Source organism: Engystomops pustulosus, chromosome 2, assembly GCF_040894005.1.
Source record: "Engystomops pustulosus chromosome 2, aEngPut4.maternal, whole genome shotgun sequence".
NCBI classification, from domain to species: domain Eukaryota; kingdom Metazoa; phylum Chordata; class Amphibia; order Anura; family Leptodactylidae; genus Engystomops; species Engystomops pustulosus.
The window spans coordinates 238,313,673-238,333,266 of NC_092412.1; the positions used below are offsets into that span (position 1 = coordinate 238,313,673).

General features: G+C 42.9%; 1 protein-coding gene across 5 annotated transcripts in view; it reads right to left on the reverse strand.

The window, feature by feature from the left end:
* Window positions 1-19,594, reverse strand: part of SAMSN1 (SAM domain, SH3 domain and nuclear localization signals 1) — a 74,669-nt gene that overhangs the window by 50,649 nt on the left and 4,426 nt on the right. The window contains exons 3-10 of one of the 5 annotated variants that reach the window (XM_072138565.1): window positions 19,103-19,234; window positions 13,651-13,701; window positions 10,062-10,108; window positions 9,260-9,300; window positions 8,089-8,175; window positions 5,944-6,023; window positions 2,794-2,859; window positions 1,416-1,518 (exon numbers count right to left, since the gene is read on the reverse strand). In XM_072138565.1, the coding sequence (XP_071994666.1) occupies window positions 1,416-1,518; window positions 2,794-2,859; window positions 5,944-6,023; window positions 8,089-8,175; window positions 9,260-9,300; window positions 10,062-10,108; window positions 13,651-13,701; window positions 19,103-19,234 (607 nt within the window). Of the gene's footprint in view, window positions 1-1,415; window positions 1,522-2,793; window positions 2,860-5,943; window positions 6,038-8,088; window positions 8,176-9,259; window positions 9,301-10,061; window positions 10,109-13,650; window positions 13,702-19,102; window positions 19,235-19,594 lie in introns of those variants that run through there. The other 4 variants (XM_072138564.1, XM_072138566.1, XM_072138567.1 and 1 more) reach the window with 4 other exon arrangements.

Genomic DNA, 19,594 nt, shown 5'->3' on the forward strand with positions numbered 1-19,594 from the left:
AATTCAATCGGACTTTGCATGTTAAATGTGGCACACAGTCTGACTGAGCACTGGAACACCAATTTCAGTGCAGAAATTTCTGTACTATGAAGGGCCGTGTGTGACCCATATGTGGAGACTTCTTAAATACCTGTGCAAGCAGTTTGCACTAGAAAGAAAGTGCAAATTCTGACACATTGGGGGTCATTTACTAAGGACCCCAATTCGCGTTTCCCGACGTGTTACCCAAATATTTCAGATTTGCGGCGATTTCCCCTGAATTGCCCCGGGATTTTGGCGCACGCGATCGTATTGTGGCGCATCTGCGCTGGCATGCACGCGATGGAAATCGGGGTGGCGTGACCGAACGAAAATCCGACGGATTCGGAAAAACCGCCGCATTTAAAAAAAAAAAAACTGTCGCGGAGCTTGCACTTACCTTCACTCAGCCCGAGCTGGTGAACTCCAGCGCGTTCCAATGCTTTTCAGCGCAGCAGCGCCACCTGGTGGACGGCGGAGGAACTGCCTTAATAAATCCCGTCCGGACCCGAATCCACCGCAGAGAATGCGCCGCTGGATCGTGAATGGACCGGGTAAGTAAATCTGCCCCATTTAGATTAGTAAATGTGTCCCAATCTCTCTAAGGAGATTGAATTCTTTCCTGACCTAGGTCCATGACTTCTCACCAAGCCAAACAAGTTCCCTACACTGTACTGATGAGATGGTATGACTATGAAACAGCACAGTCTGCAGTTAGGAGTCTATTTTCTTTGGAAAGCACTTACTGGTTTGGTTGTTATTTTATGTCACTAGGCTTCCTGAAAGTCAGACATTGATTTAGTTGGAGCTGATTTATATGCGGTGGGGTGCATGGAGGACGCTTTGTGGAAAGGGGGCAGGTTACTGACTTAGGAGGCGTTAAAATGAGAACCTTTCTGTAGCCCCCTCCTTACAATGCTCCTTTTTCTGTAGCCACAGAAATTCGAGCATTATAAGAAGGGGGCTGCAGGAAAGGGGGTATAATAAGGGGGGCAGCTACAGATAATGTATCATCATAAAGGGGGCAACTACATAGGAGGAAACTATTGGAAACGGGGCATTTCAAATGGGCTGCAGCTCATTGTCAAGGGGGGCAGCAAAAAAAGAAAAGGGGATGTTTAAAGAGGGGCAACTATAGGAAATGGGTGCAGCTTCAGAAAATAGAGTATTATAAAAGGAGGGGCTGTGGCAAAGATAAGGTTGGGGATCACTGGTCTATGGGACGCATTAAGATATGCTATTATAGCACCCACATACATGTGGACACAAATCTATGGTAAGAGCAGGAAAAGAGCCAAAGATACAATCTATCTCTGTAGCTGGTTGTGTTGTGGAGCTGACAAGAATAATGAGAAGGTAGAGATGATATGAGGAGACGTATGAGATGCGATCCTTACATTGTAGCAGAGCGCGTCTCACATCATCACTGGCCCTTTTATTCCGGACTATTTTCTGCAATCTTTTCAATGTCCCCATCGACTCTGATTTATTGTCATCTTCCTGCTAAGAGACAAGTCATAGAGAATATTAATACACAGAGTAATATTTACTGCCTTATTTATAGACTCCTCATCCTCCTGCTGCATTATGGGAAGTGTCGTGGCATCAGAGAGGTTCCAGGATCACTATCCGGACATGGACACCGTATACTGTATCCTATTCTGTGTCTATTGATCTGCAATGCAAAGATGTCACCTCATCTGTGAATTATTTAGCTGCCTTTTCATGTCATAATTCTAGACAGGATTCTACATTATGCTGCTCTTCTGTAATTGTAACAATAAAATGGATGCGACCAATTAGTGATGTGTCATTCCCAAACAAGCCGGCACAAAGACCCGGCTCTTTTGCATGAATGATGGGTGTCGGCTTCTTACAGTAAGCCGATAGTATCCTCTAGCCCCGCCTTTAAATGGATCACCACGCCCCTTCTAACCCAATAAAATTAGGTTAAAAGTGCTGTGGAGTGGGGAACTGGCTGGCATGAGGCTTCCTATTATATGTATATATTATATACAGAAGATCCGTTCTTCTTAGTAAATGGAGACCAATGATCCAGCTCACTAAGAAGAGCCGGAATTCCCATCACTATGACCAATCCTCTTGTAGAAGGGTCCAGAATTTGGGGTGCTGGACAGCGTGCAAGGGTGTGCAGCTAATCTGTGGAGGGTATTGTTTTTGATCTCTTGTGGTGGTTAGCAGCCTATATATTATAATAGAGGTTTACGATAATGACTTGTATACATTCATGGTCAGCTCTAGGTTTCAGTAGGCCCCTGGGCGACAGAGCCTCAGTAGGCCCCTTTGCAGTGAACTCACGTGGCGGCATAAAAATTTTAGATATTGAACAATCTCCTGTTCCCTAAAATATTCCCTAGTTTATCATCCCAAACAAACTCATGGTTATTTTATATAAAGCCCCCCTCACCCCCTATATATGTATATATCAGCTCTGTACTACAGGGTGATGTGTAAACAGCCAAGTGAATGTCCTGCTACTGCGGCCATGCATGCAGGGATAATGATGGGGGTCCTCACTCCTAATGGATTGATGGTTAACGTTTATAGCCAGGGGTGGGCTAAGACAGGGCTGGGCTGCATGAAAATTCTAGGTCAATCCGGGAATATAAATGCATTTCTTACCACACACAAAGGGGCAATATCTAACACTGCACAAAATTTCTGGTAAATTCCCTTTGATGTTGTTTCGAACGTTGTGTGCCCTTCATACATCTCATCCACTTGTAATTATTATTCTTTTCTATACATTCTCACCATCTCTTTGCTGTTTCCTGTTGGACACTGGTTGTGCGGCGGATTCCATTGTTCATACGGAGGGATCTGTAAAAAAAATTATCAATAAAGCCATTAAAATCTACAGCACCCACTTTTTTTTAGGTTGTGTATGTAAAAAAAACAATAGTAAGGGGGTATCAAAATGTGCGAAAAACACCCCCCCCCCAATAAGTCTAATACTTAATCGGTTTTGCAGGTTTGTTCTTAAGACGAATTTGTATGTAAGCCCAGCGAAAAAATGTATGGTCACAAATATGGTATGGTGACAATTGGATTTCACAACTTTTGGATTGTCATAAGAACCAGGATTAACAATAAATCTTAATTGCAGACACCTCTGAGAGCTCTTACAGCTGATCATTGTAGCCTTGGACTAGAATACAGTAAATTATCAACATCCAGAGGTCCGTTTGTAACTAGGGGTCGTCTGTAAGTTGGGTGTTCTTAAGTAGGGGATCGCCTGTACAGAACTCCAAATATATAGGCATAGAGTTATAGAAATCATATCATCTGACCTCATCAGGCCCCAGACTATAATATACTATTCTTCTCATATGGGAAAGTGACAGCTAAGGGCCCCCTAAGCCTCTTGGGCCCGGTTGTGACCACGACCTTTGCACCCCCTCAAGTTACGCCCCTTTGTTGGTTCTCGATTCCACAGTGCATTACCCGGACTGTAGGGATTGACAAACCAGACCTTAAATCTGCATTATCCGGCCAACCTGTTGACACCCAAAATGTTCACCATTCCTGCTTCTTGGTACCACAGGGCTATGTGACCCGGCTGGGAGTGTCTACAATGTGACCCAATTGTGTCACCTGGACCGTGGTAATAGGGAGCGCTTACATGGTAAGAACTTTTATCCCCCCTCGCTCCTTAGCCCCCTTTAATATTAGCAAGTGAATATCTTTTTGTCAAGATGTATTTACATTTTTTAATATTGAAATCACGTGAAAAGGACAAACTACATCAAGTATAAAGATAATACACAAAAATATAACAAAACCCCCAAAGGGGGAAGGGATTACTTCTATAACCTATACATATTATCTACAGATTTTATGGTTTTGTTGTTTGGGAAATTCATTCTTTTTAATTTCTGAAATGTTACAATAAGAAAAACAGTACCGATAAAAATCTATAGATAATCAGAGCATCTGATTAAATGTTCTAACTTTATCTATACAAATGACTAAAATAGCGCATCACAATAACACTCCCGGGGCCAAGACAATTGTTTTTTACACTGATACAGAACCCCAATTGGATGATGGTACATGGCAGTAAAGTAAAAGGGATTGTCCAGTTTCCCAAAACAAATATTATTGTTTGTATAATGAAAAGTTTTCCAATATATTTATGTACACTGTAACATTTCCTCAGTTGTCTAGATCTCTGCTCGCTGTCATTCAACAGGAAGCTTCATTGTTTACTTCCTGTTGATAAACACTGGTCCATGTCCATGTGATGTCACACAGGTGCACGGCTCATTATTCCCCAGGTCATGTGATATCACACAAGTGCACGGCTCGTTATATCCCTGGTCATGTGATGTCACACAGGTGCACGGCTTGTTATGTCCCTGGTCATGTGATGTCACACAGGTGCACGGCTCGTTATATCCCTGGTCATGTGATGTCACACAGGTGCACGGCTTGTTATATTCCCGGCCATGTGATGTCACACAGGAGCACAGCTTGTTATATCCCTGGTCATGTGATGTCACACAGGTGCACGGCTCGTTATATCCATGGTCATGTGATGTCACACAGGTGTAGGGCTCATTATATCCCTGGTCATGTGATGTCACACAGGTGCACGGCTTGTTATATCCCCGGCCATGTGATGTCACACAGGAGCACAGCTTGTTATATCCCTGGTCATGTGATGTCACACAGGTGCACGGCTCGTTATATCCATGGTCATGTGATGTCACACAGGTGTAGGGCTCATTATATCCCTGGTCATGTGATGTCACAGAGGTGCACGGCTCATTATTCCCCAGGTCATGTGATGTCACACAGGTGCACAGTTCCTTATATCACAGAGAGTAAACAGAACAGTGTGTTACAACGAGCCTTTCACCTGCATGACATCAAAAGACCATAGACCAGTTTTTAGATCCTATAGAATGACAGCAAGTAAAGATCTAGAAAAAAAGTGAGGAATTGACTTATAAAATGTGTGGGAAATAACTTTCCCTTTTACAGACAATAACATTTATTTTCTGAAAGTGGACAAACCCTTTAAATAGAACTTTAGATCAACAGGAGATGGTTACAATTTGAGACGCTTGCTGGTAACATTTTACAATGGATTCAAGGCAATGTAAGGAGAGTTTCTTAAAGGCTTGGAAGTAGCATTTCTGTGACAGACATATGGGGCTCATTTACTAAGGGTCCATGGAGCGCATTTTCGTCGGGTTTCCCGACTATTTCCGCTTTGCGCCAAATTGCCCTGGGATTTTGGCGCACGCGATCGGATTTTGCCACATCGGCACCGACTTGTACGCAACAGAAATCAGGGGACCTGGACAACCCGATGGATTCGGACTACGTGCTGGAATTTACATTGAGAAATGTGTCGCAAAACACACACTACAAGCACCGGGAAGAAGCAGGTGAACTCCGGCGGACCTCGGCGCGGAAGTGACGGATGCAGGAACTCGGGCGCACGATCTTAGTGAATCGCTGCAAACCCGAATCCTTGTCGGACAACGCACCGCTGGATCGCAACAGGACCGGGTAAGTAAATCTGCCGCAGTGTCTCATTGTGTGGTGTCTTGGCATACACTTGTATAGTAATATTGCATTGCATCTATTATGGGTTAGGTTTTTGTTCCATTTTTTGCTCTGTTTATCTTCCTCATCCTGTAATTTCTCTCCTAAATCTTATGACTGGCAGAAGAACAGAGACAAGTCCTATCTCAGAACAAAACCTTCTCTTATGGAAGGGAACCGAGCAGCCAGTACTGATCCGACTGTAGAACACAAAAGGAACAAAAATGTATATTTAGTATATAATGTATATTATAAAAACACATTTGCAAAATGCCCATAATATGTGCAGTGTTATAATATATAGTGCACTTTCCATGTTACACAAATTACATATAAAAACTTCCTCACCTGACTGATGTTTTCTTCCGCTTTCTTCCAAGTCAGTAAAGTTGTTTTCTCCTCCAACATATAATCTTCTTCACTAAGATCTACCGTATAGATACTATTAGAATATTACAGTCTATTGGGTAGTCAGATATAAAATTACAGCGTGAAATTGTCAAAAATATGTGATTATTGTTATAATATGTCTCATGTAATAATCTTTACATGTTGTACTGGGAACAGAAAGACGCAGGCTGTGAGACCTCACCAGACTTTCCCTACCTACTTACTCAGAACCCCCATATGCAGCATGGCTAGTAACTGGGCGACAGTCCCAGCAGACTGGGACATGACAAACAAACGAATAAGAAATAGTCACCAGAGCCTAGCCAGAAACCTACAGGACATCAAAGTACAAAATCGATAGACAAAGGGATAACCCGGGAGAAAAGCCAAGGGGTCAGAAGATACAAGCAGACAGAATACACATAAGCTTGGTCAAGTGTGAACTATGACAAGCCCAGGACCTTTTATGTGATCACAGAATCCTGGTTACTATGCTGATAGGATAAGGACTCACAGCAGGTTAACTGTTAGTGAACCAGACAGGAGACTACTGGGTGTGGTGCATTATTAATAAATATGCTGATAGGAAGAAAAAGACCAGTGTTTAGACAGAACAGTAAATCAGCTCATCCTCGCCACTACATTGTTGATTGAGAATGATGGTGCCACGGATATTACAATTTTACATTTTTTGAAATGGTAGAACCCCAGAATTGTATAGTTGTAACATATTTTTCTGATTCCATGGTGTTTATGCTCATGTATACAAACAGGAGCATTTTTTTGCATTTTAAAGGGCCTGTACCCCCAGATTATTGATGGTAGACTGTCCTCTTAAGCTCGTTACCTCTAGGGCAGTGGTGGCGAACCTATGGCACTGGTGCCAGAGATGGCACTCGGAGGCATCTCTGTGGGCACACGGGCCGTCTCCCAGGCACAGAGTTTGCCAGACATGGCATCTTCCTGCAGTCTCAGGCAGTCCAAGTAGTGCCTGCTATTGTAAAGTGACCCATCCTGTGCTGCCTGGTCCTGTCCAAAGAGTGAAAAGGTGTCAGATTGGAGCTCAGAGATTCTGGTAGAAATACGTTTGTTACTGCCTAAATTGCTGTGTTGGCACTTTGGGAAAAGCTAGTGGTTTTTGAGTCTCACTTTGGGCACTCGATCTCTAAAAGGTTCACCAACACTGCTCTAGGGGATGATGGTAATGTCTTTTGTTAGCTGCAGGGTTCCTGGATTTTGCAGAAAACAACTTTATAAAAATATGTAAATGAGACTGAGGCGCTCAAGCTCACGTCAGCCGAGGGCCTCATGGTAAGTTGTTTACTAATTATTCACGCCCCCCCCCCCCGCCCCACTATGCTCAAACGTCAGTGACGTCAGCTGGCTGTCTGCGAATCTCGTGCTTGTGCAGCGTGCGGCTGCGCAAAGAACGACTTCTTGTGCATGCACTAGATTTGCAGACAGGCAGCTGACGTCACCGGCTTTCTGAGCATAGCAGGGCGGAACAGTGGGGTGCATATTGAGGGGTGGGAGGGTGAATTATTGGCAAACGGCATAGCCATGAGGCGCTCGGGTGACGTGAGCCTGAGCACCTTTGGCTTATTTACATATTTTTATAAAGCTGTTTTCTGCGGAATCCAGAATCCCTGAAACTATGGCCGGCAAGGTGGGCACACGTCGGCACTCGGGAGAGGAGGAGGGGGTGAGCGCATGGCACATGTGCTGCACCATACCGCTCCGTACCGCGCGCCCATTGCTGGCCTATGGGGGACGTATATACAATGCCCGTATATACGCCCCCCCCCAACGATTGTGTGAATGTAGCCTAACTAAAGTCATTGCCATCATCCCTTTCAGGTAATGAGCATGCTTAAGAGGGTGGTCTACCATCAGTAATCTGGGGGTAGAGGTCCTTTAAGGACAATCTTGAGCAGCATGTGGACTATATGAACTTAAATTTTGGCAAGTCGTAGACTATACAAATGATTACAGGGTAAAGCCCTTTAGTTCTTCCACAAAGAATTTTAATATTTAGGTAGATGTAGTGTTTGAGGGGATTGGATGGACCCTAGATAGATACTTAGACACCCCTGGACATGTTACCTTCGATAGGACAGTGCCTCCGGAGGTAGGAATCATTGTCAGGTCGCCTGGAGGTAGGGTACTGTGAGGTTAGGGACGTCCTCCTGTCTGACATCAAATACAGAAACACAAGTTATCGTCAGTCATTATGGGAATATAATGTATTCAATACGTAAAGACATTATTAATGACTTCATAGGAAATGACATCACAGTAGGCAATGGATTTTTGGAAAAGTGGATTCTCAGAAGTTCTAATAATGTTTCCATTTCCCCATATATATAAATCATATCTGGTAGGAAAATTCAATAATCCAGTCTCCGTAACACTATCGATTCAAGGAGTGAAAGAAGTTGCCCCTATCTATAGATCTTGAGCAGTTACAGAGACATGAATGGGGCAGCAGCACTTTCGTGTTCTTAAAGTCTTATTGCCCAAACCCCTATTATCTACAAGTCCCCCTATCCAGGGAATAGGCGGTAATCTGTAAACTTGGGGCTACACCTTTCAGATGAATCTTTTAAAATGGAGGCTATCTACTACTTAAAATAGATAAGAGTTTTTCATGAAAAAATCTGTGTTTTAGACTAATTTCTAGGACAACCGGAACAATATTGGTTCAGACCAAATAAATTGGAACCTGAACTAAATCTTTAGAAAAATTCGGCAAAGCTTCTGTGAAGTGAATCTTGCTTGTGTTGGTTATCTATAATGGACTCCTTATCAACACATGGTAAGAACCACCTATAACAGTGATGGTAAACCTTTTAGAGGTCGAGTGCCCAAACTACAAGAAAGACACGCTTATTTATCGCAAAGTGCTAACATAGAAATTTAATTTGTGATTTATACTCCCTTCTCTGTCACAGTTTTCATTGATACCAGCACCTGAGGACATCAATAAAGCAGAAAATAGTCCCAGGTAGTCCTGTCACTTTAAAATAGCTCTGTGCACAGCAAGTCCCGGGCTGTCTGGGACTGCAGGAAGAAATCTGGAGTCATCTCTGGTGATGGCCTTAGTGCCCACAGAGAGGGCTCTGAGTGCCACCTCTGGCACCAGTGCCATAGGTTAGCCATCACTGACCTATAACATGACTTATATTGTGGTACTAGAGCGAGACATACATGTGAATGAGAGTGGTGATAACTATACATCATACACAGGAGTTACCTGTAAATATAAAACACCTACCAAATGCTTCATTTTCTGATATGGATTTCTGTATGAGTGACCTGGATGAAGAGAATGGAAGTTATCAATGCCACATATGATGTGTGGTTACATTGTACAATGTATTCCTTCTACTTGACAATGTTACCAACACCTGGTGCAACATCAGCACCACTCAAGGCCAACAGAGGGGCAGTACTAGTGCTACAACCTTGATGGGCCTTGTCTCAGTGTCCAATCCCAGCCCTCTTAACTTTCTGGTGTAGCTCATTAATTAAAGGGGTTGGCCACTCTTTTTCAAAAGTTACCCATGTGCCTTTACAACCTTAATAATAATCCCTGAATGTTAAAGTGATTTAGCAGTCATGCTACTTAATTTTGTACTGTGTTCAGACTCAATGATTCTTTGTTTACATATCTGAGCTATGATGAATAAGAGGAGCTGCTGCAGGAGATTATGATCCTGCTCCACCCCTCTCGCAGTCTCATTCAGTGTGGAGGGACAGTGAAAAGAGAGACACAGTGGGAGAGGCCATGAGGACGGGCTACAGCAATGAGAGAGAGGAAGTTGTGTGTATAAGCAGAGGGCAGAATGGTGAGAATAGGGAAAGTCTGCAGCTCTTAAAGGAGGCAAAGACACAGGCACATATACATGCAGAGACATGTCTTATGGAACAAGTTTAATGAAAAGTGGCCAACCCCTTTAAGTACTAGACTTGACGATAAGTGTACCAGTTTCTTTAAGACAACAGCAGAGGAATATGTAGCATCAGATACAATGTTACAAAACACAGGATGTAGATTTATTTTACTTTCCACTTACTTTTTACGTATCTTGTTTGCATCAGTAGCATTCATGTCCGCCAGTTCCTTAAACCATAAAGTAAGAATTAAGCTGTAATAAATAATTGTCACAATTCACTGGATTTGAAGAACTCTGGTGCACCTTCCTTGCTATGAGTCACTGCTGTAGAAGGCTTCTGTTTCAATACTACAGCAGTTATTCAAGGAGATGAGCTGTACAGCAATACATTGAAGGGATCTCTCACACCAGTGCACCAGAGGTATCCAAGTCCAGCTACTATCCAGGAATAGAGATCAATTTTAAACAGTCCTTCGGCTACTAACAAAACACACAAAGGTATGGCTACAAAGATTGCCAGGGCTGCTCTCGAACACCATCTGCAGTTATAAGTGGTCAAAAGTGATGACAGGAAAAGCCTTGTATAGCCTTGTAAAAGCCAAGTCAAGAGGCCTTATCTCTCCATTGGGCACCCCTAGTATGTGTGGCTGTAAATGGAACTGCAGTTCAGCCCTGTTCCAGAGAATCTGTCTAAGCATATCTGTCTTGTTTAAAAAAAAAATTATTCATCACGAAAAGCGTCACATACAGATTTTTATTCTATTTAACCCACTGGCAGCACCAATTCAAGCAACTCAAGGCATCGTCCTCCAGTACTGGGTAACCCAGAATGTGCTGTGTTCAGCATTGTAAAGCAACACTCCCTGGGCTTCCTGGGGCTGCATGAGCCCAACAATTCTCCCTCTTCAAAGCAACCATGGAGGGAAGCTCTGAATTACCCCTCCTTATTTGAACTTTATGGACATCCTCAAGACACCAATACGATTGCAAGCTGTGGCAGAGCAGGGAGTAATGAGTTGCTGGTAAAATTGCTGTGTTGGCACTTTGTGGTAAATAAGTGGGGTTTACCATCACTGACCTATACTGTTCCAGAAAATGCCGGAATGGCTTTCTTTCGATGATCTTTGAGAAGGACTTGGAGATCGACCCTCACTGATCATGGATACAACAACCATGGCTTTTACGTAATTAATAAAGCTAATAAATAACTTTCCTTCATGAATAAGATGGAATATTTATTAATTTCTATCACAAAAAAGTCAAAAACATGACAAATAAATGATAGACTTTGCGTTTTGGAAAAAAATGGAAGTCTCTCGGCACATGGAAATCTCTCGGCACATGGTAGGAGCTGTGGAGAGACATTGGGGCTTATTAACTAAGGGTCCACGGCCGCCCTTTCGTCAGATTTTCAAACGTTTTAGGAATTTGCGCCGCTGTGACAGGTATTTAACTGGGGATTGTGTAGCACGAGATCGGATTGTGGCGCAGCTGCACCGGCTTTCATGAGACAGAAATCGGGTGGCGTGCCGTTGGACGATCCTACTAATTCGGACTGAGCGCGGAATTTAACTTTCAAATTGTGTCACAAGACAATGCACTTACATGCACCAGGAAGAAGAAGGTGAACTCTGTCGGACCAGAGCGGGGAAGCGACACATGCAGGATATCGGGCACACGATCTTAGTGAATCGCGGCAGAGTGCATGATCATCGGACAATGCACTTTCTGGGAACGCATCAGGACGGGTAAGTAAATGTGCCCCATGGACTGGACACCAGTGAGCTAGAGAACCTGTGAACTTGGCCATTGGGTTTTTGGTTTGTCGGGTTATTAATTTTCCTGCGACGATGTTATTCCTAATACTGTATGGCGCGGCTTAACCTACTGATGCTGAACATCTGTTAACAACTTTTACAAAGAGGTCTCTAAAGCAATTTGGGATTAAGATCTTACATATTCTGATTGGAAGTCACCAAAGCCCCATCTGCCTTTGGCAGGGAACATTCATGGATTCATAGGAAAATGTCATTAACACAATTTCCTTTCCGAAAAGTTCTTTATGTTTATGTTTTTATTTTACTTCTATCAAGGCCTCTCCTTGTTACTGTACGTAGGAGGTAATCAGTGGTATTCCGGGTTTCCAAGAGACCAGAGACTGATTGTTTTAGGGTAGGTTCTGGAATGATAATAACTATAAATGAGATTTCCCATCCATTCTATGTTATACTAAGGAGACTATGGCTGTGGTAACCTTATGGCTCTGTAAATAACACTTCTAAGCTGTATCCAAGGACTCCAGATGGCGGCTAAGGATACACTCCCGAAAAGATCCTGTTAATCGCAGTATGACTCTACTTACTTGTGGCCCATTCAAAATGCAGAAATATAAGCCCCTCGAGCTGCACAACAGGAGCCCCCCTCACCCGAGAGATGTACCCTTGGAATTACAGTAACTTGCCTATATCTATATGTCAGGGCCATGGTGTAGGCTCACATGAGCAGCTAATTGTAGTAAGTGGAACAGAAACTTGGATAATTTACATGCAGGCAGCATGTTATAGAGCAGCAGGTGCCGAGTAGATTATACATAGTGTTCTATCTGCAGACAGCATGTTATAGTGCAGAAGTAGCTTATCAGATTGTACATAGTGTCCTATCTGCAGGCAGCATGTTATAGAGCAGGAGGAGCTGAGCAGATTGTACATATTGGGGCAGATTTACTTATCCGATTCTGTCGCGATCCAGCGCCGCGTTCTCAGTCGAGGATTCGGGTCTTCCGGTGATTCACTAAGGTAGTGCGCCCGATGTCCACCAGGTGTCGCTGCTGTGCTGAAGTCCGTTGGAGTTCACTGGAGTTCACCTTCCTATCGTGGGTGTAGGTAAGTGCGTGTCAAGCAACACATTATTTTTTTTTTAAATTCCGCAGTTTTTCCGAATCCGTCGGGTTTTCCGATGCCCACGCCCCCCATTTCTGTTGCGTGAAAGCCGGCGCCGATGCGCCACAATCCGATCGTGTGCGCCAGGAGCTGAGGAGATTGGACATAGTGTCCATTTGCAGGCAGCATGTTATAGAGCAGGGGGAGCTGTGCAGATTGTACGTAGAGTCCTATCTGCAGGCAGCATGTTATAGAGCAGATTGTACATAGTGTCCTATCTGCAGGCAGCATGTTATAGAGCAGTAGGAGCTGAGCAGATTGTACATAAAGTCCTATCTGCAGGTCGTATGGTATAGAGCAGGAGGAGCTGAGCAGATCCTGTCACACAAATAGTATAATGACTTCTTGCACTGTAAAATGTTACCCCTTCCCTGCATAATGCCCCATTAGGACGATGTATATATATATATAAATATGTCGTCCACATGGGGCATTATACAATTTGGGGGACATTAAAGTTGAGTGGTAGGAGAACATAGTTACAAAATTCATTTGCATACTCAACCAGTGACACTGAATAGTTTAGGTGTAGAAAGTATTGTAGAAGTATTGAGATTCCATAAAAGAGTTACTGCAAAATCCCCATATTGTGCTATATACTATAACTAATATACAGTGGATTCAATATTCTATCAGTAAGTACATTACTGAAAACTGCCATACGGACAAAGTGATGTCCACATATTACAAACATCCCAGTATAAAATAACAGAACATGCACATAATAAATGCACTTTACATAAAAACGCAATTTTCTATTTTGCGAATTAATCTCTAATCTCTATCTACCTATCCTATATACTGTTCTACAAAGCGACCGAACAACATACCACATCCTGCAGGGGGAGAGCGAATATAGAACGCGCCGCTAGATCCTTTTCCTGATGAACAGACAAAACACAGAAATAACCTATGTGTCTGTATGTCACATCCGTAACTAGAATTCTATGTAATTCATTATTATTAACACAGAAATATTCCTTTAATCCGGCGTTCCACATGTGACAATCTTGGATCTTCCTTTCCGTACAGAACAGAACAGAAGTACGTTGTGAGCTGTATTATTATGTTTTTTATCATTATATAATTTTATCATGTTATACAGTTCTGTAGATATAATTCATTATGGTCACATTTCTAGTGATTTTCATCGTTTAATAAATCTGTCACAGGACGTGTCATAGATACAAGATAGATGCGAGTGTCACCTCTGGAACCTGCACTTACCTGGGGGAAGAGGAACCGCGGACCCCTTCCTGCAGCACAGCTGATCAGAGATTTATCTGCGCATGCGCAGCCACTTTACATTCATGTTTTTGGGGATGCAAAGTCTGTGCAGTCTCTTATTTTTGTCACTTCTATCGACTTGTACGGACAATGGTCACTCAGGTGCAACAATCTCCCTGTTTGACCGGACTATGGGAAGGGAGTCAGTCACTTCCCATTCCTGAGACAGATGTAGGAAATCTAGGAAAACCGTGACTGTGGTAATCTTCTAATATTTGTTATCCATGGTCTCCTTCCTTCCTAAAATCAACTTTTAAAATTATGCAAATGAGACTGAAGGACCACCATTGACCCTCCATGCTGCAGCTTCACAGGCTGTTAGACTGTCTCCCCCTCCCCCTCTACTCCTTCACTGGGGGTGGGGGAGGCTCTATGTAGATGTATTACTGGGGTTGGCTGTATATATATAAATGTATTGCTGGAGGGGCTGTGTATAAATGGATTTCTGGGGGGGTAAGGCTGTGTATATAGATGTATTACTGGGGATGGGCTGTATATATAGATGTATTACTGGTCTGGAGGCTGTATACACAGATCTATTACTGGTGGGAGGCTGTATATAGACGTATGCATTATATAGTATGCTACATTCAGTGGAGGCCCCTACCAGAATTTACGCCCAGGGGCTCCCACCCCACTTAATATGGCCCTGACTTGACCATTCGGCCTTTGTCACACATAAAAGAGGAGTATATTGCTGTCTGTGCCCAAGGAAAGGTGAGTATCCCTTTTTTATTAGAACAGAGTGGGCACAAAAGAGGGGGCACCATAAGCATTATAAAGAAGGGCTGCAGTAAGGGGGCATTATAAGGAGTGGTCTATAGTAAGTGGACATTATAAAAAGGGGGCTATAGTAGGGGGCATTATGCAGAGTTGGTTGTCACAGGAAGGGGCATTTTACTATGTTGGAGCCACTAAGAGGAGTTTTATATAATGTGTAAGTCAATAAGGAATAGTATTATACTTTGTGGGTACACCAGGGGTGCAGTTACCGAAAGGCCTGCGCTGATACCGATCCCTGGAAAAACCACTGGTTCAATTTAATTTTTTTCCCCCCAAACTTAGCCACATGCCATCCATTCTGTACACATGACATGAGTCCTAGAATAATGAATACGGGTCCACTGGCCCCTTCACACTTGGGTTAAACATTAGATCTATCTTTTGACTCATACTACTGGCACTTGACATGACTCTGCTAAAGTCTCAGTCTACACAGAAAAGCTGAAACATATAAAGAGAAAATAGAAAAATTCTGAGACTACTGAATCATCTCCATATGGAAAGTCATTGTAATAATAAAGGTCAAAATATAATATTCTAAATTGTTTTTTTGTGGATGATACTTTCCCTTTCAGGTTATATTACTTCCAGCTTGGTCCATAGGACACTGGGATAGATACAAGCCAGGAATAGTTTGTGCTGCGCTCTGAGATAATCTTTGAAGAAGATTATTTTACATAAATTTGCATCTCCGAATTTTCCGCCCAAACAGACTTGATTGATTATTGATTTGTTGTGTAATTACAATGAGGAGCCGCGACATCATAAAGGTTTCTTTATTTTCCATTTCATTACTCACATTTTCCTACATGAAAAGACAGTTTATCTCCCGTGTTCCTATCGCTCCAGTCTTTACAGTAGCTCATTAAAAATCTTGCCGAAAAATAAAACAGAGCTCAGTAAAAACTAATTGCCCCTATCCAATGCCTGGGTGTAATTACCGGAGACTTCGTTCATTAGATCGGAGCTTCCAGAGTTTGTTTCATTTTTACGACTGTTTATATTTCGAGGTTGTTCTTCCAGAGTGAAGCGGCAATAATCACAGACGTAAGTCTGTCCTCGGTGATTATGTAGTGTATGGTATTTACAGATTATAAACATGACGTCTACATCAACTCAACCACTTTAAGCCGATTCTGAGAGAGTAAAACAAGACTCGGCAAAGAGAACATTGAAGGGGTTGTACCAACTTTTATTGTTATATTGTTTTATTGTTATCCACAGAATAGGCGATAACAATCTAATCGGCGGAGGTCCATCCACTGATCTTGAGAATGGACCCGTACTTGGGGTCTAGTTTTCACTAATTGGTGGAGCAGCATGTTGAGAATGCTCATTGCTTCTCCATTCAATACTATGGGAGCAACAGAAATTGCTGAGCATCTTCAGCACTTCCATTGACTTTCTATGAGAGTGCCGGATAGCAGAGTGCTCTGCTTAGTAACTACTCCCAGACAGTGAATGGAGCGGCAGAACGTGATCTCATCCTGCCCAGTGGCGGATCTTCATCAGGCCTTTGTGGGCGGTCATCCGAGGTCCCGCGCTCCTGGGGAGCCCATGGCTGTCTACATGGCTCAGTGTAAATCTGCTGTATCAGAGCCGAAGCAGACAGATCAATGGTCACAGATGGCCGTCAGGCATATGAACAAAGGCAGAACTTACTGAGGCAGCTCCAGGCTAAGTTTTTTTTTTAGTTTTTTTGTTTAATCTTAAAATGTCTGCCCGAACTGTGCCACCCCAATAATCATGGTTCTCTTAACTGGGTCAGGACCAAGGGTGCAGTATATAGCCTTGTACTATCCTTGGCTACTGTAGTTAAGTGATAACAAATAATCTTGCCCCCTTAAAGGACTTGTGTCATTATATACACTTATCCCCTATGCACAGGGTAGCAGGTAAGTGTCTGATCACTGGGGATCCAACTTTCGGGACTGCTACAAAGAACAAAGGTGCAAAAGTCACTGTCACATTGTTCCCAAAGAAGTGAACAGGAATGTAATAATTGTGTGTAGTGATGAGGTATGGCATTCAGGCTCACCCCCACCAGTAACATCCATGATGGATGCTGGCACTGATTGTGGGAGTTACCAGTGGGTATTCAGTTTCAGGTGGGTTTCATCAACTGTTGTTGATGTTCAGCAGAACTCAGCAAACCCGAAAGGGTCCATTTACACTAATTGTAAACACTCCTGTTCTTGTGACTGCTGGCGACGCTAGTGGTAAGACCCCCAGTGATCCCCCATGTTACCTAAAATTTGCTTCTCTATGTACAGGGGAGAGCACTGATAATCTTATGATCGAATCTGGATTTGACACAAAAATGTCAAAATGTTGTCCCAAAGTCCTTTCCTCCAATATATATTATGTATAATCTCATTCAAATATATCCGACCACATAAGAAAATAACACCCCTTGCAATTTGTTAATTGGGGCAATAGCACATGATATATCACTAATACATGACAGAGGGAAGTTTTCAGCTCTGGAAACTGCACATCGAGATTGTGATCTACTAAGTCCTCTTCCAGCTATTAAACTGAACAGACTCCACATTTGTCTGAACTTCAGAAAACAAATGTAATAATTCACTTAACAACCAACTACAACATAATCAGGAGCTAACTATAATATAAGCGGGTTTGGGGCGGCCGCCCGGGGTCCAAGGCTTCTATGGGGCCCATGATCACCTAAACCAATTGCCAAGTTTGATACTGTCCTGTAGAGATAATAAAAAAAGTCCCTCCACCCATGCTTTCAACACATAGTCATTCAAGGGTCATTCTAGCGCCTTTGAAGATCTTCCAAATGTCTGCAAACTTTGGAACTAAAGGTGGACAGATTTAACCCCTCCTCCTCTTCCAAGTAAATGTAATGGCCGACCTTTTTTCTACATATTGATATGCAGGAAAGCCTAGTAATTGGCTGGAAACCACAACACAAACGTGCGGTGGCTTCACAGAGACAACTATAGCATAGTGATGATCCAATGGACTGTTGTAGAATAATTTATGGGGAGTTTGTTTTGTATGTCCTAGGGCCGTGGTGGCGAACCTATGGCATGGGTGCCAGAGGTGGCACTCGGAGCCATTTCTGTGGGCACTCAGGTTCTCATCCCAGGACAGAGTTGACCAGACATGATCAAATCCACCAAATCTTCCTGTAGTCCCAGGAAACTTAAGAGATGCTGCTCTCAGCGCTATTTTAAAGCAATACTCCATTGGCTGTTTGGAACTGCAGGAAAAGTAAGAAAGTGTGGAAGGGGCTGCATTATCTTTGGAGGTCATCCTGCTGGACCCTACATTCTTCTTCTGGAGAGAAGCTGCAATGATGGTCTGAATTTTCCCTCCTTCTTTAAACTGTAATGGTGGCCTTAGGGGCTGATAAGATTGAAAGATGTGGAAGAACAGGGAGCAATAAGTTGCAGCTTAAAATTCCATGTTTGCACTTCACGGTAAATAAGTGGATTTTAGTTGTAGCTTGGGCACTCAGTCTCTAAAAGATTCACCATCACCGTCCTAGGGAACTGATTACAATTAAATTCAAAGTGTATATATGCACGTATGAATTTCAGCTAAGGGAGAGATGGAACTTCAGTTAAAGGTCTTGATGACCTCTCATAGCTATTGAAGGGAGAATCAAGCTTCTACAACTCAATTGGGTTGTAGAAGTTTGACAACTCAATATCAGGGGTGTAACTAGGAGAGGCAGGGTCCCAACACAGACTTCGGAATGGGTCCCTCTTTCCCCTTAAAATAATAATTATAAATATTTGTATACTCACACATGTAAGTTATACACTGTGTATAGACATCATATATACATACATACAGCATAAACACATCACATATGCACACATACATACAATACCATATACACAAATAAAGCGTATACACGCACATACAAATATAGTATATACACACCACACACACATACAGCATATTCACACCCAATACCCACCCAATTCCCTAGATGTCGGGCCCCTTGACACTGTTGGCCCCATAGCAGCTACTATGGCTGCTACCCCTGTGGTTACGCCCCTGATTGGGGGGGAATGACTATGTTCTTGTAATTGGTGGGGGTCCCACAAATAAATCCCACAGGGTAGGGGACAACAGTTAGAGGGGGTTTAACAGGTGACAATACGACTAATGTACAATTTATAGGGTAGGATAGCAGAAGTAGATCATTAGTAGTTATTAGTAGTAGCTCACCATGGAGTAGGATCTTTCATGAGACGCCATCTTTGTGAAGGTACATGGAGGGCTGCTCGCTCTGGTCTCATTCTTCCTGGATGCATCTTGTAGGTTCTCCACCGGCTCATATAGACTGTCCATGGATCCCTCCTGCAATAATAACAAATTCACCACATATTCATCATCATACATGTGTATTATATAGTAATGTGAAGAGTTCTATGTATTTTTGGGAAATGTCCTTAAAGGTGATTTGTCCCTTGGTGGGTGTGGATTTTATGACCATTTTCTGTTATATCTGCGAAAGTGCATCAAGTTTTTAAAAACTAATATCTACACACAGTCTTAGGCCCCATGCACATTGCCGTCTATGGGGGATGTATGTATGGCCGCAAACTTGTGGCTGTACATTCTTCCCCCATAGATGGCAATGGTCGCACGGAGCGATGCGGTTCTGCACACGTCACGTGTGACACTGTATTGCTCTGTAGCCAGGGAAAAGAAAGGATG